The sequence below is a fragment of the Pangasianodon hypophthalmus genome, chromosome 5, assembly GCF_027358585.1.
Source record: "Pangasianodon hypophthalmus isolate fPanHyp1 chromosome 5, fPanHyp1.pri, whole genome shotgun sequence".
NCBI classification, from domain to species: Eukaryota; Metazoa; Chordata; class Actinopteri; order Siluriformes; family Pangasiidae; genus Pangasianodon; species Pangasianodon hypophthalmus.
Window position 1 is genome coordinate 27138695 of NC_069714.1, and position 25753 is coordinate 27164447.

The 25753-nt window shown below is 37.5% G+C and overlaps 1 protein-coding gene across 46 annotated transcripts in view; it reads left to right on the forward strand.

Moving 5' to 3' along the window:
* The first annotated feature begins 2751 nt into the window (after nt 1-2751).
* Nucleotides 2752-25753, forward strand: part of ttn.1 (titin, tandem duplicate 1) — a 142961-nt gene continuing 119959 nt past the window's right edge. For 44 of the 46 annotated variants that reach the window (XM_053233898.1, XM_053233911.1, XM_053233918.1 and 41 more), the window contains exons 1-38: nt 2752-2978; nt 5312-5415; nt 5545-5748; nt 5831-6118; nt 6229-6308; nt 6664-6884; nt 7017-7275; nt 10977-11042; nt 11145-11403; nt 11514-11589; nt 12165-12383; nt 12472-12614; nt 12708-12898; nt 12987-13217; nt 13308-13549; nt 13913-14121; nt 14227-14391; nt 14489-14657; nt 14766-16462; nt 16576-16857; nt 17001-17267; nt 17380-17652; nt 17749-18012; nt 18121-18381; nt 18502-18762; nt 18852-19115; nt 19192-19452; nt 19543-19803; nt 19893-20153; nt 20241-20382; nt 20493-20661; nt 20756-20987; nt 21292-21576; nt 21693-21818; nt 22271-22459; nt 23907-24392; nt 24643-25155; nt 25472-25513. In XM_053233898.1, the coding sequence (XP_053089873.1) occupies nt 5325-5415; nt 5545-5748; nt 5831-6118; nt 6229-6308; nt 6664-6884; nt 7017-7275; nt 10977-11042; nt 11145-11403; nt 11514-11589; nt 12165-12383; nt 12472-12614; nt 12708-12898; nt 12987-13217; nt 13308-13549; nt 13913-14121; nt 14227-14391; nt 14489-14657; nt 14766-16462; nt 16576-16857; nt 17001-17267; nt 17380-17652; nt 17749-18012; nt 18121-18381; nt 18502-18762; nt 18852-19115; nt 19192-19452; nt 19543-19803; nt 19893-20153; nt 20241-20382; nt 20493-20661; nt 20756-20987; nt 21292-21576; nt 21693-21818; nt 22271-22459; nt 23907-24392; nt 24643-25155; nt 25472-25513 (9649 nt within the window). In that variant the 5' untranslated portion in view covers nt 2752-2978; nt 5312-5324. The remainder of the gene's footprint in view (nt 2979-5311; nt 5416-5544; nt 5749-5830; nt 6119-6228; nt 6309-6663; nt 6885-7016; nt 7276-10976; nt 11043-11144; nt 11404-11513; nt 11590-12164; nt 12384-12471; nt 12615-12707; nt 12899-12986; nt 13218-13307; nt 13550-13912; nt 14122-14226; nt 14392-14488; nt 14658-14765; nt 16463-16575; nt 16858-17000; nt 17268-17379; nt 17653-17748; nt 18013-18120; nt 18382-18501; nt 18763-18851; nt 19116-19191; nt 19453-19542; nt 19804-19892; nt 20154-20240; nt 20383-20492; nt 20662-20755; nt 20988-21291; nt 21577-21692; nt 21819-22270; nt 22460-23906; nt 24393-24642; nt 25156-25471; nt 25514-25753) is intronic. The other 2 variants (XM_053233926.1, XM_053233944.1) reach the window with 1 other exon arrangement.

Consider the following 25753-nt stretch of genomic DNA (forward strand, 5'->3'; position numbering starts at 1 on the left):
ATTTATCTATCTATCAGTGCTAGATAATTTTTCAAATTAGTGTCCGTCATTTGAGAAGGCGACTCATAAATCTGCAACTATACCGTTGTGGACGCTGTAGTGATCCTGAATGTTTCATGAGTTTCACTGCCAGGCAATCTGAGCTACAGATGCGTCTCAATGGATGTCGCATGATTTTTGAGAGATGCTGCCTAAATGGTTTTTGGTTCACAACACAAATGGTAATCAAAATCTTTGGAAATATGGTGTAATTACTGCAGAATAGCCATAACACTAATATATGATAGTGTGCCACTGAGGAAAACAACCTTTGTTGTCTTGAGATCACAAGGAAAAAAAGAGCTATTGGACTTTCTGGACTTCTGTGCTATTGTGAGTAATACTGTGAAATTACTAATGTGAAAGTAGTACTGCAATTTAGGGATGTATATTCTGCCTAATTTTAAAATATAAAGTCTGTAAAAAAAAAAAAAATGTCTTTTTCTAAAAGACAAAAAATCTCTCTTCTTTTTAAACTGGAAGATTAATTATCCACAAAATAAAGGCAAAATTTCCAGTAGATTAAAAAATCAGACAGCTCAACAGGTCTTTTTTAAACCTTTTTTCCTTGTATGAAACAACATCAGGAAATTAAAGTTTTATCTTACGTGCTCGATAAAGCATACAGTCATAGCATGCTAGTGTGAAGAGAAAGTTTAGAGCAGGAATGCTATACTTTAGGAAGCTGTTAGCATAGCTAATCAACAGGTTAATTTTTAGCCTTCTGCCCAGTATGTTGCTTTTTTGTCTCTTTGTAATCATAACATTCATTGCCAGAGGAAATCTTTTTAACTGATTACTGTTACAACCATTTTTTTGTTGTCTGATGGTAAACTACCTGAGGATTAGCTTCTAACTTACTAGCAGAACAGGACTTGCAGGCTGATTGCAGGGTTGCCATGTCCTCGAAATTGTAGAATACTTTTCACTGTCTTTCTTTCTTTCTTTCTTCCTTTCTTCGTATGATTATAAGATTATGGCAATTGCATTGCAAGATTATAAATTGCATATTTTATAAACATCACCCAACCATTCAAATATTACGCTCATTTTTTAAAAATAACAGTAATAATTTGCCTATTTTATTAGAGCCAGTGAGCCTTTTATTTCTGAACCTTTCCACCCACAGAACACATAAATACCAAGTTGACATTCTCTACAGGCCTTTTTTTTTTTTAAAGTAATTAAGGTCTGATTTAAGCCAATTTGATTTAATTGACCAGTCAAATAAGCAAATATAAATATAAAACTCAATAATAAATATAACAACTTTGATAATGGTGGGTTGTGATTTCCACTACTAAAAAAAATCATAATCATAATTTATCTATATAAATGATCTATTAGTAGTGACTGTAGTAAACAAAAATAGTATAGATAAGGTAAGGTAAGGTAAGCATTTGCATAACAAAATTTAAAAAATCATTTATTGTATTAATGTGCTAGTAACTTGGTCTACTTATATATTTGCTTGGTTTTGTCACACAAACCTGGCAACCCTGACTTCTATAATACAAAGTACACTAACAGCTAGTGCTAGATTGTGTTTACTTGTGAAGATTCAATGACAATAATACTATAGTTAAATTCCAAATCAAATGGTTGATTAACATAAGTTTCTAACAATGATGCTTAAAGCCAACCTCTAAACCTTAGAAAGGACTAGTATTGTGAAATATCCCAGTGAAATGAACTGATTAAGAAGTTATTTAATTTACTGTACATATAATGGCAACAAACATCTGGATTAAAACCTTAAAACTGTACCATCAACTGGAGTCCTGCTCTTTCTTTCTTTCTTTCTTTCTTTCTTTCTTTCTGTCTGTCTGTCTGTCTGTCTCTGAGAACTGAAAAAGAAGAAAATTGGCCAAAACAGACTGGTACAAGATGGTGGTGTAAATCATGAATCTTTAACACAGTGGTAAAGGAAAATAAATTAAACAAATGTGCAGAGCAAGGTGGCCTTAGGAAACAGGTTGGGAAGCTGTTCTAGGCTTTTAATTCCAAACTCTGGATGATTAGTCAGGTACATAAAATTTATGTCCTTATTAGCTATATTTTGGATAGTAGCAGGGCATCACTTTACTTACCTAACTTGAATTAATTTAATAATTATGTAAGAATTTTATTTTACTGCTAGACTAGTAATGTGATGCCGTGGAATGTCAACTAATGATTTAATAAAATGTGTACTGCTTAGTCTTATATTATTTGTAAGTTTTAAGTTTGCTATTAGTAAAGATGTTCACATCTTTGATATAAATAAATAAATAGGATCTGAACAACAAAGCAAGGTTAGTAGGCATTCTGTACTCATTACAGCTGACCCTTCCTGAGGGGGGTTGCCTTCTGTGTGAGTGACAGGGACAGCTACTTGCTCCTTTTGGTCATCGACAGGTTAATGCTTGCCATGAGGGCCTGGCTAAACAGCATGGCCATTTTTTAAAAAAAAAAGGGGTATAAACATAACATTTAACAGTTGCAAATCACCTAAATGAGTGTATAGAATATTCTGACATGCCAGTGGAATATCATGTTATTATGAACTTCTGTAGACAAAGAGTGGGGGACACTGAGAGGCAAATGTAAGGTTGTATAAAATGCATCAATCTCCCATGATTCCTTGGGCGAGGGGGATGAATGGGGAGTGGCTGAGAAGTGACATTGCAGGCTAGGCTAGAGGTATATAAACTAAAAGTAGCGTATTAGCACTTCTGAGCAGTTGGAGCATTCCCAGCCTTGCCTCGGGTGTAGGGATTGCAAGGGAAAAGCAAAACTACACGGTCTTTACCCCTGTGTAGTTTTGTTTTTGGGGTCGTTTTGAGGTTCAACTGTTCTCACCTTGGATATTCTGGAAACATACTGGATAAAAGGATTGTTGCTGAGGCAATAGCCTTCTGGGCACAGTCCCATCAGTTATAGGCACCATTATATTCCAAGTAAGTTGCATTTACTCCATGGACAGATATTTATTTACTGTCTTTTACTTTTTGATCATGCATGTTACCTTCACATTTACAATATATTACAGAATTGCCTTTAGTCTTCTTATGTGATGTTTCAGAGGCTTAACAGGATGCTGCAATTGTTTTCTTCTTTTTTAAATGTTTCAGCAAAGAATTACCTGATTTTAAAAGTTCAAGGTTATTATATGGTGCGATGATTTGAGAAAAGCCAAGAATAGCTTGTGATAGCATTAGAGTGGTGTCCCAGCTCGGCCGCGATGTCTTTTTAAGGGAATCAGCAGCAGGGCTATCAGTTGCACCTCCAGCTATGTGCCACATGGTGACTGTCAATCAAGCAAAGGGACTGATTATTTTTGGAGATTGCCATTTCTGTCTAATAGGACATCAATCATCATATATAACACCTACCTTACCGTTTACTGTGAACTTTATATTTGTGTTTATTAAAAATAATTTGTGCTTGTTTATTTTGTACAATTGTCAACATATGTTGGGAGATGAGCTTGGACTTCACCTCTTGACCCAAATCAAATGCTGATAAGTAGTGTACATTTTTGAGTAAATAATTAGATTCTATTACATTTTTGGAAGAATGAAATTGTCGCTGTTTATTTCTAAGTGATGGTTGACAATGATATGTGATGGTAATGCAGCGTTAGTGGTATTGTGTTAAGGGAGCTAAATAACTGTAATGATTTTTTTTAAAAGAAAACGCCTTTTGCATCCTCCATTTCCACTGAACTAATTTATTAATCCAGTTATTATTTTAAAATTGATTATTCCCTGTTATTACAAGAAGATGTAGATTTTCAGATATTTCTGAATAATAAATAGATTTTCGTATCCTAATAAGGTTTAGTAGGCCCCTGCCCTAAGAAATGGTGGACAGAACATGTAGTATGATCGTTAAATGTTCAAAGTAACAGCACACCTTTTACTTTTTACTTTTATTACTTTATTGTTTTTATGTTTTACAACAGCTGCAGCAACAGCAACAAATGCTTATCTGGCTTCAATAGGGAATAAACAAATAGGTTAATTAATATGTGTTTTCCTGCTTTATCTTAACTATATCACCTACTATTAGAAAGTCAGTTGATCTTGTAGGTATTTTGGAAATTGTTCTATAATGTTGAGAAACTGACTGATAAAGGAAACAGAGAAAATGGCAAATTCCATAAGACACCATATGTTTATAATAGACAGCTTTAAAATGTCTATTCGAGCTGCTAGTTAATAAATGCACATGTAGAGATATTGTATTACTCCTCAATATAGAACAGGGTATATTTGCAGCCTGGTGACCTTACTTAAATTTGGTGTTGGTCTTATTTGCTGGGAATTTAAAAGTTGTTGGGGGTGCTAATGAGCATTAAGGCTTCTCTTTGTTCTCAACAATTGACATTTTAAATAATAAAATTTTATCTCAGTATCATAATGAGTCTTAAATACAACTGTATTTTGGCAATATTTGTATTTTAGTCCCAGGGGGTGCAAATATACATTGACCAGATTTGAGTAAAATGAGCTATTATGTTAACAAAGGTTAACAGGGGTTCACACAACAGCTGTCATTTTAAGATTGTAGCATGTTTGCTTGAACAGTTGCACCTGCTGACATTCTGTCCTGTATTAAGACTGTAACCCAAACGTAGAGCATTTGTGTATGTCATTGTTGTATAATCATTAGTGTGCAATATATAATGATTACTGTACATCTTACACTTGCTTTTGAGTAATTTGGGAGATAGTTCAGCTCTTCGGTCACTGCCATATTCTCAAAAAACTGGATGCTTGAAATGTATACTGTCTAACTTGTTGGTTGTTTTGGATAAAAGCATTTATTTACATGCTTAATCACAGAGAAGGCCATGTTCTACTAAGCTGTTCCTTCTTGATTTTTCTAAGTGTGAAAACTTTTTATGCTTTTCTTAATCATGAACCCTTAAGTATTTGCATCTGGATAGGTAATTTGTTTCAAAGGCTGAAATCACAGCTTGCAGTTGCACTTACATGTCTATATGCTGTCAGTTAGGTGTTTGAATTGACACACAGACCTTTTGGAGCCACTAGTCTCTCAGATGACAGGTTCCTCAGAGCCAGGTGCAGTAGGGTGGAAGGAACGACACCCAGTGATTAGTCAGTTAAATTTCTTAGCAGCTAAAAATAGCCCACCTATAACTCATATTGTCACATAACAAAAATAAATATCAACACTGTATTTTTTGTGTTTTACGAAATAAATGTTTTGACCTTAAATGATTTGAAGTTTAAATTTATGAATGCCTCATTCTTGTATTTTCCAGGGTGCCTACAATCATGACAACACAGGCGCCAACGTTTACACAGCCGCTTCAGAGCGTTGTGGCACTTGAGGGTAGTGCTGCAACGTTCGAAGCCCAAGTTAGTGGTAAGGATAAAAGTCACATTCTTCTTCAACATCTTTTTCCTTTCCTATTGGACTGTTTATAAAATGACCCATGACATAGTACATAGTTTCCATTATCCTTAGGGTTATATTACATTCTGTTCCCTTCAGGTAATCCAGTTCCTGAGGTGAGCTGGTTTCGTGATGGCCAGGTTCTTTCTGCTGCCGCTCTGCCCGGCGCTCAGATCTCATTCAGCGAAGGCCGCGCTGTTCTGAGGATCCCCGCCGTGACAGCCGCACACAGTGGAAGATTTTCTGTGAGAGCCACCAATGGCGCTGGACAAGCCACTAGCACTGCTGAACTCCTGGTTACAGGTGACTAATTTTCTCTATGGATATTGATAAATAGCATGTCCTAACTTAACAAGTAAGTACTAAACCTGTCTTTTCTTTACAGCGGAAACTGCGCCACCAACCTTTATTCAGAGACTACAAAGCATGACTGTGAGACAAGGAAGCCAAGTGAGACTGGACGTCCGTGTGACAGGAATCCCTACACCTGTGGTGAAGTTTTACAGAGAGGGAGCTGAGATTCAGAGCTCAGCTGACTTTCAGATTGTTCAAGATGGAGACCTTTACAGTTTGTTGATTGCCGAGGCTTTTCCTGAAGACTCTGGTACATACTCAGTTATTGCCTCCAACAGCAGCGGACGTGCCACTTCAACTGCAGAACTACTGGTTCAAGGTAAATTTCTGGACATGTTTTATTTAAGTCATTAGTCATTTATCTGCAATTTATTTGTTTAATGTTGTACATCAGTATGGTACAGTATACTTTACTATGTGTTATTTCAGGCGAAGAAGTTGCAGTGCCTGCTAAGAAGACCAAGACAGTTGTTTCAAACTCTCAGATTTCACAGACCAAGGTGGAAAAGGTAACTGGAATCCAAACAGTTGCTGTATTTGAATTATGTGTACATATATATATATATATATATATATATATATATATATATATATATATATATATATATATATATATGTATATATATATATATATATCAAATTTACATTTGATTTTATGCTCCAAATTTGCTTGAATATGCACCTGAATCACATTGTATCCTAACCAGAAGGCAGTACTAACCCAGTGAAAAATAATATGCTGCTATTTGATTCTCCTTCATTAGCACTCACATTGGTTTCAATTCAGTGAACACAAAAGAAATTGTGAAAGGAATTTACATTTTAAAGATTAGAGAATAATCCAGCCTTGTATTTCATTCATAGAAAGTGGAGGCTCATTTTGAGTCATCAGCCATGTTAGAAATGCAAATGGAGGGAGGTGTTGAGATTCAGCATTTGGCTCATAAAACACCCCCTCGTGTGCCTGGAAAACCAACCTCAATGTCCCCAACACCAGCTTCAGCGGTTTCAAAGGTTGCAGCTGCTCGCCACCAGTCACCTTCCCCCGTAAGACATGTTAAGGCTCCAACCCCCACACCTGTGAGGTAAAGTGCTTTTCCTTTTCCTAAAGGGCCTTAGCCTTAAAGTTGAACCTTGAAATTTTCATTAAAGTGTATAAATTTTTAAAATCATAGTTTAGTTTCTATTTGAAAAGTGTTTTCTTTTCTTTCTTTTAGGCCTGGTTCCCCAACTTCAAGAGTGTCTGTGTCCCCTATCAGACCTGTGAAGTCTCCAATTACCACACGCAAGTATGTCACACAGGCTGCTGATGTTTTGCCTCCATGGAAGCAGGAAGGCTATGTAGCAGAGTCCAGTTATACTACCATGACTAGTGGACCCACATATGTCCAGTCCTCTTCCACACATGTCCAAAAGGAACAATGGGAGGGCTCGTTTGCCATGCAGCAACAGATCAGTGGAGCTATTATAAAAGAGGTGAGATTTTTTTTTTCCTATAGCTGAACATTTGCAACCCCTAGTGGTAAAACACCTGAGGTGCGGCTGGGTGATACCTGTGTGGCTAAAGAAAGAGCTATCAAAGGCAAATGAACAAACTACAGCTAATAGAATAGAAAACTCACATACAGTAATGAAATAAAGTATTTATGATGTGGCTGTGTAGGCTTGTATTGTCTGCAGGTTATATAGGAGTGCTCATGTTTGACTGAACTCGACTTTTTGCCGTTGATACTGCGGTAGCAACTGTGAACCAGGCTCAATGTTAGCAGCTGTGTTGTAAAAATATTGAATTGTCCATTGTAGAGGCAAACCGGTCAACTCAGCATTTTGCTTTTCAAGAGGTGATGGCAGAGTTGTTTCTGCTTCTGATCATTCTGTGTATTTCATTGTTTACTAAATACAAATATATAAATAATGATCAGTTATCTACCTTCTAAAATGCTTTCTAATGAAGTCAGTTAGTCCAATTATAATCATAATGTAAACAATGCAAATTTTTTTTAAAGAATACAAAAACACAGAATTCAGTGTGTATTCCTGCTTAACTCCCAGTGATCATGGGATAGGCTCTGGAGCCACTGCAACCCTGAACAGGATAAATCACTTACTGAAAATGAATGAATTGACAAAAGAGACCAATTGTTTTCAGTTGCAACATTTAGGCTTAGGTTATATGAATAAAATTATAATAAAATAGTATAAAAAAATAAAATAATGAATAAAATGTATTGTGAACAAAATTTGTCTAGTGAAAAAGCAGTTAGCTTCATTTTGTTTCAATGAACTTTAACAACTTTGTAAGTGCTAACCAATACATAACAAGGAGGTGAGCTTTTTAGGAAGTAGAAATTATTAATGAGCAGCCACACTACCTATGAGCCATATAATACTGATCTGTCCTGCACTCATTTTGTCTCCATCCAATTAAATCAGAACATCATTGTGGTAATCTAAATATGACTTTGAAACCTGTTTTTTATGTTTGTTTGATACATTTAGCCGAGCACATAAAGGAGCCAAACAGAATATAAGGGTTAGGTGAAGTACTTCATGCTGACAGTGTGCAGATCTGAGGCTTGCCATGAGCTGCACTTATATTTGAAATGCTGGGTCACACAGTCTTCAATGTGGCCTGGGACCTTGTGAAAGTGATCTTTATTTATTATGCCCAAGACTCATGACAAGACTTTCTACAGTGTTTAATCTCACCTGGATACTGTAGACATGCTCTTAAGAACTGCTGCTGTAATCATAAAGATCATGATGCTCACACTGAACATCTTTTTAGAACACTTAGTAATGTTTGACTTTATAGCATACAGTTGTGGAATAGAAATGATTTCCCATTATTCCATGTCATTCAGAAGAGGATGGGTTACCTTTTGAGTCTGGTTCCTCTCCAGGTTTCTTCATCATGTCGTCTCAGGACGTTTTTTCTTTCCACTGTCGCCTCGGGCTTGTTCATTAAGGATCTTAATCTACACCTAGATTTCTGTAAATCTGCTTAAAGAAAATGGTTATTGTTAAGTGCCATACAAATAAAATTAAATTTAATTTATAATTAATGGTTCTATTAAGTTCTGTTACTTTCCCCTCTACATATATATGTAGGCAATGGATGATTCTGCAAAAAATAACTTTAGGGACGACAGCGTTGAAAACATCTATGAATATAACGACACTGATGAAGCTAGCAGTGAGAGTGAATTTGCAGACTCTGTTATTAGTACACCTGATACTGAAAACAGTACTGAACAATGGGAGGATACTGCAAGCAGTGTTGAAAGTATGGCCAATATTTTCAAAGAGTTGGCCACAGCTAATTCTACTCTAACTGAGGATGAAGTGGAGGTACACTGCTCTGTGTTCAGTTTATATTATTTAATTGATATTAGAAGTTGAGCAATTTTAATACAACACAAATGTTTGGAAAATATAGATGATATCAGATGTTGAGGACACTGCAGCCTTGATGATTCCAGAGGAGCATTTTAATGAAAATGATGACAGTTATTCCAACGGTGCTCTAGCAGGACAAACAGCACGGGACACCAGCCCTAACTGCGAAACTTGGTCTGGTCTGGAGGAGGTAGTGAGCTAATGTGTGAAACAAGCACCTTGCTATCACTGTTACACTTTGGAGAGTTTGTCCAAAGTGCACCATACACTGCTTTCACCTTGTTGGCTCCCTGTATTTTTACATATTGTCACTTTGCTTTGACATTAAGCATGGATTGATTATTATGTCTTGCTCACCTTTGTTTGTCATATCAGGAACTTTGTACTTTGGATAGCATTGCACCAATATTTTAACATGTACTTTTTGCAATGTAACTAAGGATTTGTAATTCATGTACAAAATCCTGACTTAGTAATAATATTTATTGTCTAATTAGTCATAGTGAAAGAAGTCCAGGCACTGTGGCTACCGCACGTTTTGCTGGTTAACAAGCCTATATAAGCCTTCAAGTTATATAGCAACTCAAGCTGGCTGTAGAACAGCAGGTCATTTCTAAGACAGTAAAAACTGAGGCTGTGCTTATGCCCACTGCTATATAAATCATACATTTCCAGTCGACACTGATCTGGCACATTTCAAATTTCACATTTTCAAAAACTATACAGCCCAAATTCCTCGAAAAATGTCCTGTAGCTGTCAGAGTTAAACAGCACATAGCATATTATTAGTGTGTTTTAGACCAGAAGCTCTCAAATCTTTTGTATTCAGTGGCCTGTTTAACTCTGAAATAGGTTCCATGGACCCCCTCAATACATTATTTAAATGTGTACAATAATATTTTTCTATTTACTTTTTCCTTTATTATCCTTATTTTTATTTTATTTGTTTTATTCGTTTATACTAACGGACACATTATATTCAAGTTGACATTATTTAAAGCCTGTTTGTTTTTGAGTTATTGAGGTTTGGATTAAACCCACTTAATTCAAGTGACCAGTCAAACAGCCTAAAACTATAAAAGCTCAAAATTAATGAAAATGTTGACAATCGTGGGTTGTGATTTCCATGGCTGTAACTAAATAAATTTAAAAAAAAATCACAGACCCCTAAGGGCCCACAGACATCATGTTGAGAACCAGTATTAGACAACTGTACTTTATATTCATATAAAAATGAAGCCTGTCACTTTAATTCATGGTGGTGGTGGTAATGGTGCTGTCACTGGTTTGATCAGGTCTTAATAGCTGGATCTGCTGCTGGGATATTGTAGAAAGCGATGTACTCTACTCTTTCTGCTCAAAACATCAAGTCTGTTCAGCTTTCAGTGTGCAAGCTAATGGAAAGGAGAATAACTCCACAGTCCTCCCTTAGGGACAGATATTAGTCAATTTATGACACCCAGATTCAGAGGGGTATAGACACATCATTTACATTCATTGTGTGGATGTGCATGTTATAATATGGCCACTACCTTACTGATCTGACAGCAAAGCTTCATTTGAGTAATCAAGTGATCACTCTTGCCTCACAGATCCATTATGCTCCACGTCTGCTCTACTCAGCAAGCACGTTTCCACAGCACCTTTCCTCCAATTTTTCCATTTGTCGAAAGTGAAATAGTGAAAAATAATGCTTTTTGTTGCTTCCTTTCTTTGTCATCCCATAATCTGTATCATGGGCTAAAAGAGAGGCTCTGAACACACAAAATATTTTGCAGGTTGTGGAGGCTGCAATGATCCCTTCGCATACACAAGTGCAAGTGATGCCACCAACAGTTGTGGCTGTAAGTATTTAGTTTCAATGAATTTTCAAATCTGGTTTAAACAGGTTGAATTTTCACAGTTTTTTTAAACAAAATAACTAAATTCCTATTCCTGTTATTCAGGGCTTGAAGAACCTGACTGTTACTGAGGGAGAGTCTGTGACTCTGGAGTGCCAGATCTCAGGCCACCCCACACCAGGCATTATGTGGTTCAGAGAGGACTACAGGATTGAAAGCTCCATTGACTTCCAGATCACATATGAGCAAGGATATGCTCGTTTAGTGATCCGTGAGGCCTTTGCTGAGGATAGTGGACGTTTCACTTGCACTGCAACAAATGAGGCTGGAACTATCAGCACCTCCTGCTACCTGCTTGTGCAAGGTAAGAATAACAGTGTACCAAATACATGCATCATGCAACAGTTTTTGTCAATATAGATTTATTTATTTACTTTTAATTTATTTATTTATTTATTTATTTATTTTTTACAGTTTCTGAGGAAATTGAGAGTCGAGAGGATTTGACTGCTATTTCTGAACATGTCGAAGTATCTATGCAAGAAAGACAGTGAGTATGCCATGACCTTGTCTAAGTTGCTCTTGTGATGTTTAATTCATCATTGATGGATAAATCATAAATTCATTAGCTAGTCCACTGGGCAAGCCAAAATGTAATCTAAATCAAAAGTACAATTATAGGTGACTTTATGTCTTTATCCTTTATCCGTGTCTCTGGTGATGAAGCATCATGTTTGCGTTCTTAAAAAAAAGGCAGAAAGTCTTTGAATAACATTTTTACTGTGAGCTGTGGTGTTCACTGGTTGCACATAAATTTGAGTTAAGCTAGCATCTTAATTTACTTTTGATGAAATATTTAAATGCGAGGAGACCGTGTATTGTGCTACCATTAGAGTTATTGCTTATTATATAGAGTTATAACTTATTATGTAGGTTTTCCTGCTGCACAGTATTGTATTTTGCTCTTTCTGCATTCCTTCATAGTCCTGATTCTGGAAAGACTGTCTAGATTCATTTGAGCTAACTAATATGCCTGGTAAAAACAGTTCCTACCACAGATCACAGTTCAGACCTCATCCATGTTTTGCTCAGTGATGTTAATTCATCATCAAAAAATTTCCCCAGGATTGCAGCTGAAGCCAGACAAGAGACCAGGTCAGAAGTCAGTGCTGTATCTGAATCTGTGGACACTGGAGCAGCTGTGGCTCCATTCTTTGTGAGGAAGCCCACAGTGCAGAAACTTGTGGAAGGTGGTAGTGTTGTCTTTGAATGCCAGATCGGAGGCAGTCCCAAACCTCACATCTACTGGAAAAAGAGTGGAATTCCACTCACTACTGGATACAGGTATTTCTAAAAGCAATTATCTTGGTATTGCAGTAACATGTAGTATTTAAAGTATGGATATTAACATTTTGTTTATTTGTTCTATCAGATATAGAGTCGCTTACAATAAAGAAACAGGTCACTGCAAATTGGAGATTTCTATGACATTTTCTGATGATGCTGGAGAATACATAGTGTTTGCCAGGAACCAGCTTGGAGAGGCATCTGCATCAGCTATGCTTCTTAATGAAGGTTGGTCATACTGTTGCCACACACATACATACAAACAAATAACCTTGAATATTATATTGTTATATAATATTATTTTTACAATGTGTATTACAGAGGCATATGATGCTTACATAAAAGAACACGAAGTAGCATATAAGACTGAAGTGACTACAGCAGTGAGACTGGAGCCCAAAGTCGGAGATGTTGCACCTGTATTTACAAATGAACTTGAAAAAGAGCAATTAATCATTCAGAGGAGGATGGCTAAGCAAACACAAATTATGCAGTCTTTTACCTCTGAGCAGGTTTGTAAAACTTTGTTTTACAAAGAGCCATCTCATTACAACTTTCTTGATTATTATATCCAGATCTAATTATGCTGTCATTTCACAGGAGTTCCAGATATCTTCTGTTGAGCAGAGGTTCATGTATGAGATTGAGTGCCATCTCCTTAAGATTACCTACCAAAAATTGCTGGCTGAAGATGGGGAGCAAATGGACATGACCATTTCTGAGCATGAGTGTGTATCCCCAGTTTTTAGCACTCCAGTGAAAAATTACAAGCTCAGGGAAGGAATGAGTGCTACATTGCACTTCAAAATGACAGGAACTCCACTTCCTAAGGTAAGCAACTCCACTGCCACGATCTGAAAATATATACAATTTTTTTTTTAAAATCTTATTTATATACTAAGCATATATTCTAATTTGCAGATTGCATGGTATAAAGATGGCAAACGCATAAGACATGGAGACCATTATCAAATGGAGGTTCTTAAAGATGGTAGAGCCAGTCTACGTCTTCCTGTGGTGCTGCCAGAGGATGAGGGTATCTACACTGCTCTGATTAGCAACATGAAGGGTAATGCTGTCAGCTCTGGCAAGCTACATGTGGAATTAGCTGATACAGCTGTACAGCCACGGTATCGTCAACCAGAAACAGCTCAGAGAATCAGGTATGGTCCATTTGATAACTATAAAATGTTGTTGGTGTGAAAACAAGCATGCAAAATGTAGAAGATAATATAAGGTGATTTTTCAAGTTTGATTTACTTACGTACTATGGACACGGTTTTTTTAAAGTTTTAAGTAAATTATTTAGAAGTGATGTTTTAAAAGAATATCAAAATTTTAATTCGAATAGATACAAACTAAAAAAAATTAAATGCAAATTGTAAATAATAACAGCACAACAGCAACTTTTGTAAATGTTGAAGTAAAGATGTGATCAGAGCTTATATACATTGTATATAGAGTGATATAGACTTATGCATGTTGTGTCGCTCTCACTGAGGAATTCTGGTTTTGATAAAATTCAGATCCACATCGCCACGCTCTACCAGTCGTTCTCCTGGACGCTCACCTGCTCGCAGACTGGATGAGACTGATGAAGCCCAACTTGAAAGGCTTTATAAGCCTGTATTTGTCACAAAGCCATCTTCCTTTAAGTGCTCTGAGGGACAAACTGCAAGATTTGATCTGAAAGTTGTAGGAAGGCCCATGCCTGAAACTTACTGGTTCCATAATGGTATGTTGTATAAAGACCTTAAAGTTACTGAATTGAATTAGACACACTTGACAACGTAAATTTGGATTTTGAATAGATAGCTAAATATGTTTTTCTTTTAATCAGGACAACAAGTGGTGAATGACTACACCCACAAGATTGTTGTGAAGGAAGATGGAACTCAGTCTTTGATTGTGGTTCCTGCTATGCCTCATGACTCTGGAGAATGGACAGTTGTTGCTCAGAACAGAGCTGGAAAAACCTCTGTTTCTATGACTCTCACTGTAGAAGGTCTGTTCTTTTTAATGTGCCCACCTTTTTACTTTCTGGTTGAAAAGCCTTTGAAAATATTAAAATATACCATTACTTTTTCATATTAATTTTTTAGCTAAAGAAAACTTGGTGAGACCCCAGTTTGTTGAGAAGCTGAAGAACATTAGTGTTAAAGAAGGCAGCTTGGTTGAATTAGCTGTTAAAGCAATTGGCTCTCCCCTTCCTGATATTGTTTGGCTGAAGAACAGTGACATCATCTCCCCACACAAGCATCCAAATATCAGGTGAGTATTTTCTGTAGCAATAAATAGTACCACAAATAATAAAGGTTATTGGTTTAATCATTGTTTTGATGATTCTCAATCTAAACATTTGAAATTGCTTGTTTCTAGAATTGAGGGTGGAAAGGGAGAGGCTTCTTTCAAGATCTCCCAGAGTTCTGGCTCTGATAGTGCATGGTACACTGCTACAGCTATTAACAAAGCTGGCCGAGATACCACTCGCTGCAAAGTCAATGTTGAAGTGGAGGCAGTGGGACCTCAGCCAGAGAGAAAACTTGTTATTCCTAAAGGAACTTACAAAGCTAAGGAAATTGCTGCACCAGAGTTGGAGCCACTGCATCTCCGCTATGGTCAGGAACAATGGGAGGAGGGCGACCTTTATGACAAGGAGAAGCAGCAGAAGCCTCAGTTCAAAAAGAAATTGACATCTGTCAGACTAAAGCAGTTTGGTCCTGTGCATTTTGAATGCAGACTCACCCCTATTGGTGATCCCACAATGATTGTTGAGTGGCTGCATGATGGCAAGCCCCTGGCAGCTGCAAACAGACTACGTATGGTCAATGAGTTTGGTTACTGCAGTCTTGACTATGAAGCTGCTTATGCCAGAGACAGTGGTGTCATCACATGCAGAGCTACCAACAAATTTGGTGTTGACCAGACCTCAGCCACCCTGATTGTGAAAGATGAGAAGGGCCTTGTTGAGGAAAGTCAGTTGCCTGAGGGGAGAAGGGGGCCGAGAATAGATGAAATTGAACGCATTGCTCATGAGGGAGGTCCTACTGGAGTTACAGGAGATGAAACAACAGAGAAAACTAAGCCTGAGATTGTCCTGCTTCCAGAGCCCATTAGAGTGCTGGAGGGGGAAACTGCTAAATTCCGTTGCAGAGTAACTGGATACCCAACCCCAAAAGTCAACTGGTACCTGAATGGACAGCTCATTCGCAAGAGCAAAAGATTCAGGCTACAGTATGATGGCATTCACTACCTTGAGATTGTGGACTGCAAGTCTTATGATTCAGGAGATGTCAAAGTTGTGGCAGAGAACCCTGAAGGTGTAGTCGATCACATTGTGAAGTTTGAGATTCAACAGCGGGAGGACTTCCGAACAGTTCTGCGTCGGGCTCCAGAAATTAAGCCTCCTACTACTGTTCAAGAGCATGGCAGAGTGTCCTTTGAGGTTGTTAAACCAGAGAAGTCCTCAGAAACCTCCAAAGAGTCAAAAGAGGTGGTGAAGCTGAGGAAAACAGAGAGGGTAATCCATGAGAAATTAACAGAGGAGTCTGAAGAGCTGAGAAGCAAATTTAAACGTAGGACCCAGGAAGGCTACTATGAAGCAATTACTGCAGTTGAACTAAAGTCCCGTAAGAGAGATGAGTCATATGAAGATATGCTCAGGAAGAGAAAAGATAAACTCCTTCATCATACCAAAGAATTAACTGAGGCTGAAAAGAAAAGAGAAGAAGAGGAGCATAAACTCACCATTCCCAAAATTAAACCAGATAAAATAGTACTTTCACCCAGTATGGAGGCTCCAAAAATTCTGGAACGTATTCAGAGTCAGACAGTTGCCCAAGGCGATGAAGTACGCTTCCACTGCAGAGTTGTTGGTAAACCAGATCCAGAATGTCAGTGGTTCAAGAATGGAGTTTTGCTTGAAAAATCAGACCGAATTTACTGGTACTGGCCTGAGGACCATGTCTGTGAACTGGTCATTAGAGATGTGTCCACTGAAGATTCTGCTAGTATCATGGTCAAAGCCATGAACATTGCAGGAGAGACCTCAAGCCATGCATTCTTACTGATTCAAGGTAATTTTTAGTAGTGAGACTAGAATGCCTGAAATATTCTGCATTCTTCCTCCATTGTTTTTTTCTTTCTATGTTAATGTCCCCTACATGATTGTGTCTTTTATTTATTTCAGCAAAACAAGTTGTAAAATTTACTCAAATGCTTGAAGATCAAAGTGCCAAAGAAAAGGACACCATGGTGACCTTTGAATGTGAGACCAATGAGCCTTTTGTCAAAGTCAAATGGCTGAAGGACAATGCAGAGATTTTCTCTGGAGATAAGTACAGGATGCATTCTGACAGAAAGGTACATTTCATGTCTGTTCTGATCATCAACATGAGTGATGAAGCAGAATACAGCTGTGTAATCACTGATGATGACCATATAAGAACATCTGCAAGACTTCATGTTGAAGGTAATGGTGTTAAGCAGAAATTACTATCTAAAGTTGTATATCTGATAGCATTTAATCATTTCCTACATTTATAATGTTTTCGCCATTAAATTGGTAGTGTTGTATATTCTCTGTAATGGTGATTTATTTTAATTGTCACATAGGTGCACCACTTGAAATTGTGAAGAACCTTGAGAATACAGAAGTACCAGAGTCCTATGCAGGGGAGTTTGAGTGTGAAGTGTCCCGTGAAGATGCTGAAGGCACTTGGTACTTTGAGAACAAAGAGATAACTCCGAGCCTTAAATATGTTGTGTCCTCCCGTCGTGGTCGCCACAGCCTAACTGTTAAAGATGTGAAAAAAGAGGACCAAGGCAAATACACTTTCAAAGTGGGCGACCTGAAGACAAGTGCTTCCCTAAAGATGAAATGTGAGTATTCTTGAAAGGGGCCCAAGAGATTAAGAACTGTATTTCTAAGAAAATAAATAAGGCTTTCTGTCTCTGTATTTTTCATAACAATCAAATATTCTCTTCACTCTAGTGCGTCCAGTTACACTGATGCAAGGCCTTTCTGACTTGACAATATGTGAGGGGGATATTGCCCAGTTGGAGGTACGATTCTCTCAGGAAAATGTGGAGGGAACTTGGATGAAGAATGGTCAGGCCATCTCTGCCACTGATAGAATTCATATTGTAATTGACAAACTGAACTATAAGCTTCTAATTGAAGATACTAATAAAGATGATACTGGAATGTACTCCTTCGTTGTCCCCAACCAAGACATTTCTACAACTGGAAAGCTTATTGTTCAAGGTAAATTGCACAACCAATGCCTGGTGGTTATACATAATTGTTTCGTGTAATATGGAAAAATTTGAGTGGATAAATATAATCTTTATTTCTTTGCAGCTATTGACTTTTTGACACCATTAAAGGACATTTCTTCAGTAGAGGGTACAAAGTCTGTTTTTGAGGCCAAGATTACAGCAGCTGATGTGAGCTCAGTGAAATGGTATCATAATGACAAACTGGTGATACCCAACGACAGAGTACAAATGGTCGCAAAAGGTTCTAAACAACGTCTAGTGTTGAACAGGACCTATGCTTCTGATGAAGGGCAATATAAGATGTTTGTTGGTCGTGTTGATTCAACGTGTAAACTGACAGTTCAAAGTATGTTCTGCAAGGCTTTAAAAAAAAATAATAATGTGATGTCATCTATAAATAAAATAATTATATAAAATGAATAATAAAACCACATAATATTCTTGTGGTTTTCAGAAATCAGCATTGTAAAGCACATGGAGGACTGTGTCTGTACAGAGACTCAGAACGTCACATTTGAGGTTGAAGTATCTCATCCCGGAATTGATGCTCTCTGGACATGTAAGAATCAACCTCTAAAAGCTGGTCCCAAGTACAAAATTGAGAGCAAAGGTACCCACTATAGCCTCACTGTCCTTAATGCCATGAAGGATGAGGAGGGAGAGTACACCTTTGCTGCTGGCGAGATGACATCTACGGCAAAGCTTATCGTTTCAGGTATACAAATATTCTTATAATATTTGATATTAAAGGCCATTTGTGAGCTATGTTTCTAGCTATATTGCAACTGTTTACATAATTTTAAAGATACTATGATTTCTTGTTTTTTCCCTCTAGGTGGTGCCATAAGCAGACCACTTTGTGATGTGACTGTAGCAGAATCCCAGACAGCTGTATTAGAGTGTGAAGTTGCAAGTGAATCTGCTGAGGGAAAGTGGCTTAAGAATGGACAACCTGTTGACTTCAGTGACAATGTCAGGAGTGAAAAGAACAGGACTGTGAGAAGCCTTGTCATTGATATCACCAGACCACAGGATATTGGAGAGTACACATACCAGGTTGCAAACTCTAAGACATCTGCCAATCTCAAGGTTGAAGGTACATTGAAGTGTTACTATATACTTTATTCTGGTTTAATTAGTTTGTGTTTGTCTTCTGGTTATTAATAATTAAATGCCATTTTATAGCTGTTAAGATAAAAAAGACCATGAAGAACCAAACTGTCACTGAGACACAAGAGGCCGTGTTCAGTATTGAACTCACTCATTTGGATGTGAAAGGGTCCCAGTGGATCAAAAATGGAGTTGAAATCCTTCCAAGTGATAAATATGAAATCACAGTAGATGGCATGGTTCACACCCTGAAGATTAAAAATTGTAACACCCAGGATGAATCTGTTTATGGATTCAAACTCGGAAAGCTCTCTGCTAATTCAAGACTCAATGTTGAGAGTAAGTATTTGTCCATTGATGCTTTCACACAAGTGTGTCCATGAACTGTTCTTTTAATTTTTAATCTCTCTTGTAGCTATCAAAGTTGTGAAGAAGCCTAAGGATGTAACATCATTGATGGGTGGCACCGCTTCATTTGAGCTGAGTCTATCACATGATGACATTCCAGTTAAGTGGATGTTCAAGAACCAAGAACTCAAGCCAAGCTCTAATATTAAGATACTTTCAGAAAGAAAAGCCCACAAGCTGGTTATTCAGAGTGTGGAAGAGAGCATGGCAGGAGAATACATTGCGATCATTGGACATTTGCAGTGCAGTGCACACTTACATGTTGAATGTACGTAAACTTTTTACATTCTGTAAAGTAGGTATCCACAGGTATTACTATACAAGTTGCATAATAATGTCCATTTTACCATTTATTTAGCTTTGAGGGTCACAAAGCCCATGAAGAATGTTGAGATTCCAGAGACCCAGGTGGCCACATTTGAATGTGAAGTTTCACATTTTAATGTCCCGTCCACATGGCTGAAAAATGGAGTTGAGATTGAAATGAGCGAGAAGTTCGGAATAGTGGTGCAGGGCAAACTCCACCAACTGAAGATCATGAACGCTAGCACAGATGATGCTGCAGAATACACTTTTGTCTGTGGAAACGACAGTGTCTCAGCCACCCTGACTGTTAGCTGTAAGTCAGTTTACAATTTTCTGTATGCTTGTTTGTTGCTTTATGATGTGAATATAACATGTACCTGCACCTTTTTTTAAATCTTTCAGCCATTCAGATCACCTCCATGCTCAAAGACCTCAGTGCTCAAGAAAAGGACACCATTACATTTGAAGTGACTGTTAATTATGAGGGTATCACCCACAAATGGCTGAAGAATGGTGTAGAGATTAGATCCACTGACAGATGCCAGACTCGTTCGAGACAGTTTACTCACTCTCTCACCATCCGCAATGTGCACTTTGGGGATAGTGCAGAGTACATGTTTGTTGCAGGATCTGCTGAGACATCAGCAAAGCTGTTCGTTGAGGGTAAGTTCTTAAATTCTAATTGGCATAGGCAATTTTGGTTATAGTCCTTTTTGTTTCATCATAATGATGCACATTTCTGCTTCTTAGCTCGTGTCATTGAGTTCACAAAACACATCAAAGATATCAAGGTCACTGAGAAGAAAAAGGCCATATTTGAATGTGAGCTCTCCGAGCCCAATGTTCAAGTCACATGGATAAAAGATGGGCAGGAACTTGAATTATCTGACAGGTATTGTAACTGAAATGTATTTTATTTTTCACAATACCATATACCCTTTAGGTAACATATCATACAGTTATATAAATGTTGCTTACAATGGTACAATTTGAAATATTTAGGTTTAAAGCTACCACAGACAAATACCTTCAGCGTTTGATGATCCAGAGCATTCGCATGTCTGATGCTGGCGAATACTCTGTGGTTGCCGGCTCAAGCATGTCCAAGGCTTACCTCACAGTAGAGGGCAAGGATATTCACATCTCTGAGCCTGCTGAGAAAGAAATAATGGTAAGTCTCACATTATTATTACTTACACTTTATGTGATAGCCGATAGATTAAAACGTGCATGCCCATTTTTATAACATTTTCTTCACAATCTAGGTGGTTGAGAAGCAAAGAGCCACTTTTGAGTTTGAAGTCAGTGAGGATGAAATCGAAGGTCGCTGGCTGAGAAATGGTGTTGAGATCCAATTCTCTCAAGAAAAGCGTTTCAATTATGTGACTATTCGAAAGGTGCATCGCTTGACAATTGCTGAAACTTACCAGAGTGATGCTGGGGAATACACTTTTATTGCTGGGAAGAACAGGAGCACAGTGAATCTGCATGTTAACAGTGAGTGTATTTACCAACAGCTCATCCAATTATGGTTTAGCCATACATAGTATCTTAAAGCTTTGCTTTCATTTTTCCAGTGATGCTTATTAAATATTTTATAAAGTAATTACTAAAACTATTTACTTCCATATTGTGTGCTTGTAAGTTTGTGTCAGTGGTGAAATATGGAGTTCTTTGCTGCATATTGGTTTAATATAGTCAATTGATAGACTTCTCATTATTATAAATATTTCATAGTGAGTTGTGTTTAGATATCATTATCTCTTCCTAGTTGTCTTAATTACCTTTAAATACAATTCAGTTCCTGAGCCTCCTCAGATCATCAGGCATATGGAGCCGTTGTCCGTTGAGGCTGGCAAACCTGCACGCTTCTCTGTGGAAGTGACTGGCATCCCTCAGCCCCAGGTCTCCTGGTATAAGAACTCTCAGGCATTATCTCCTGGATTCAAGTGTAAGTTCCAGAGAGAAGGAAATGAACACACACTGCTGCTAATTGAAGTCTTCCCAGAAGATGCAGCTCAGTACACTTGTGAAGCCAAAAATGACTTTGGTCAGGCCACCAGCTCAGCTGTACTGAATGTAGAAGGTATGCTTGAGGGAAAAAAAATAAAAAAGGTTAAAAAAAAAAAGTCAATTGATAAAATGATATGGTTGGCTCAAAGCTATACAAGTTTGCTAACATCTGTATTTCCCCGTAATCAGTTTCCGAAGTGGTTTCTCCAGATGTTGGAGTTCCACTGTCCCCACCTGTGATAATATCTCCTATGCATGATGTATCTGTTGAAGAGGGAGAGTCTGCCAGATTCCAGTGCCATGTCTCTGGAGAGGGTAAGCCATTTGTCTGAAACAGTAAACAGTAAATCTACACTATAGGGCAAAATATGCAAGAAGTACTGAATATTTATTGACATTTTAATAGACTCTAAGTATTAGATTAGAAATGTCATATGTTCTATACAATATGTCCAGTCTTATATTACTGATAATAGTCAGTGGGGGTTATCAGTGAGGGCTAAGGGTGCAACAGTGGCAGCAATAGCTCAGTAACCCAATTCCTTATCCACTAAACTAATTTTTTGCTTCTAATTTAACCCTTTCAACCCTTGCTTTATATTAACATATTACTATCCATTATCTTTGTAAAAAACATACAATATTTGTTTCAATATTTGTTTCATACAAGTTTTATTTTTATTTTTATTTTTTTACTTCCAACGTCTACTTGATCAATAGCATAAATTGATTGCTAATCAGTTCCAAATTTTCTCTGTTTTTTGTAGATCTGAATGTTACTTGGTACTGCAAAGATAAAGAGATTAAGCCATCAGACAACCTCAGAATGTCCCAGTATGATGACAGCTGCCAGCTGGAGATTGTCAGAGCCTATACTGAGAATGAGGGGCCATACTCCTGTGTTGTTCGCAATTCCTCAGGGATGGTCTCCTGTTCAGCAGTTTTAAGAGTCAATGGTCAGTTTGTCACATATGCAAATATATATATATATATATATATATATATATATATATATATATATATATATATATATATATATAGAGAGAGAGAGAGAGAGAGTATTTTCTTAATTACAATATGGAATATTTAAACATGTTGCATGCTTAATCAGATTATGAGGTTGTTTGAACAAAACTCTTTTAGATTTGCCAGCCCAAATCTGGAGGACTGGGGTACAACACAGTTTGACTACATTCGCATTACAAGCTTTACTGCTTTTTGCTCAAATCCACTCTTTATGCTTTGATGGTTCACTATTGTGTTTGTAAGTGAACCATAACTGTCATCAGTGTGACGAGATCTGTCCTATGAAAGTACCCGCATGCGCACATTTTCAAAAACAATAATGTTCATAGAAGAGGCATGTTGAGCAACCATGGTCACTACATCTTTTGCCTCGTTGATCTTAGCTTTAAAGCTCTTTTCTTTGGCCTTGTAACCAAGTATGTTTGCGGGCTCTGCTCTACCATTTCACTATATGATTTCAGTAGGGTCCTTACAGTTTTGCCTGGATTGACTCATTTCCACAAATACTGAGCAAATATTTCACCATCTCTCTGCTGACTACAGTCACTATTGCTCTTCTATTCTTTTTTTTTTTTTTTTTTTTTTTTTTTTTAAACACTGGTAACACTGGATGCTGACTGGTGGTATGCGCATGCACAGCACTGTTGGAGACACGTGTGTATCACAGAAGTTGCACAGTGGCTCATAGTAGTGTCACACAAGTTTTATCATACTGTAATAAATGTCTTGCTGACACCTGGGGACTGTCTTATGCCAAATCTTATAACTCTTACTACCATAAATGCACTGCTTTATCAACATCTTCAACTCCAGTAGAGAAAAAGGGACCTGGCTAGTCTTGGATACCACAACATTCTTTATTTAATTAATCAATGATGAGTGTTGCAGGGCAGTAGATGTGTGTCTCACAGTAGTGGCTTAGTGTCAATGATGACCAGTGACAGACCAGCAACAGTTTTTGCTCTTATTTCTGCTGCAATGCAATCGCATGCCCACATATCAGATATGTATCCTATCTGGGATCACATATGAAATTGGCTCAAATCTGATTTTAACAGCTCAGATCTGTATCATTTAGGCAAAGCATCTGATTAGTGCCACTTTAAACCTGTAATGGGAATGTAGCCTTATGTAATTTACCTGCTCTTACACAAGCCTGGTGGTTAAGTAATTATTTGAATTGGTGGGCAGGAAAGTCACCACACTGTGCTGGACTTGGCCCTCCAGATGACCAAAAATAAAAACTAAGTACACAGACTGCAACACGTCACCTTTTTGACTCTACCAACCTCACACTGTTCTAATGACCTCTTCAGAATCAAGAATATAAAATTTTAAGCCTGAAGTAATTGTTTAATCTTATTTTTTATTGCTCAGATCACAATGTGAAAACCATAAGTAGGCAAAGTGTGTCAAGCAGTGAAGTATCTCTTTTGGAGGGGATCACTTCTCACACCTTGACTGAGACTCATTCTTCTTCCACTGTTCAAACTTTTGAAATGGTGTCCACTGTGGAAACATGCACAACCTCTATGAAAAGCATCAAGGTCCAACAACACATGTCATCAGTGGAAGAATATCCAAGCAAACCTGCTTTGACTTCGAAAATGAATGATCTCATAGTCAGCCTGGGTGCCATGGCTCAGTTCAACTGCTCTTTCACTGGGGAGCCTCTTACTGAAATTGTATGGGACCATAATGGAAGGACGCTCACAAATACAGAGAGAGTACAATGTATGGATCATGGAGGTGTCTTATCTCTTATCATATTCAATGTGCAACTCGCAGATGAGGGAAGTTACTGCTGTACTGTTAAAAATGAAAATGGCGAGAATCGAACATCTGCACGACTCACAGTAGAAGGTGCTTACAGGTTTTATTTTATCTTTGATGTCCATTTCATCCAATTCTGCTTAATGCTGGTGTTTAATTTAAACCTGCATTATCATTGCCAGTGTAATATCTTGTATAATCCTGTGAATAGTCTAATCTTTGACAAGCTTGGCATAACAATATTCTGTCATCAGACTAACATTTTTTTTTATCAATTCTAAAATTTCCTCTTACTGATAAATAATCCCTAATAAATTTCCATAACTTTATTCTCACTCAGCTAAAGAAGCACACCCCAAAGCAGAAACCCCCATCCCTTCTGACTCTGTCAGTAAATCTTCTAAAAGTGAAAATGAGTCCAGTACAAAGACATCTGACAAAGAAAAACAGGAGTACATCCAGAATATTGGACCGCTAAATACCTCCTCCCTGAAAGCAAGTTGGCAGATAAGCCAACATTACTACCCTGATGTGGTACCCTTGGTGGATCGTGTTATATTTGACTCAATTCAGCCAGAGTTTCTTATGAAACTACCCCCAGAAATCATTGCAAAGCAGCAAGAGAATGTCTCTCTTTATTGTGTAATCAAAGGAATCCCCTCTCCATATGCGATTTGGCTACACAACCAGTTGATGGTTGAAGAGTCACGGTCGTACTCACTGAAGCACGATGGACCCTTGTGCTGCTTAAATGTAATGAATATTGGTCCCAGGCAAGGAGGCAGTTATACATGCAAAATTATCAATGCTGCAGGAGACAATGAGTGCAGCACCCAACTCAGGGTGAAGACAGGTTGGCATTTGCATGCTTTGCTTCTTATAATTCTTTCTGGCTACACTTCAGTAGAAAATTCTATTCTTACTCTTATTCCATATAGGTAAAATGTGATATCTCTCAATACATTGCAGCAAAAAAGAATCTGTAGAGAAATGACTGTGCTGGACATCCTTCAAGGATGTTCTTCAAGGGGGATGTGGTCCATTATATTTTGAATAGAAAACATATATAAATTTTAATGCACTGCCATTTTTACCCTGGACTCACAGAACTATACTTTCCAGCCTCTTACATTTATTGTGTTTTTTATTTTTATTTTTTTATTTCACAGTGCCAAGGGTGGAGGAACCTGCATATGTGGAAGAAGTCAAAGGTAAACTAAGCTATCAAATATCTTCTTCTTATTATTATTATTGTTGTTATTATTATTATTATTAGTAGTAGTAGTAGTAGTAGTTGAAGTAGTAATGACAACATTCTTGTAAAATGTCTAGTATATATAAAAGGTATATACAGTAATTGTCCTTGGTCATGTACTTGCACAAATTATCTTTGATTGTATGTATGTATGTATGTATGTATGTATGTATATACCCACAGCACATTTGGTTTA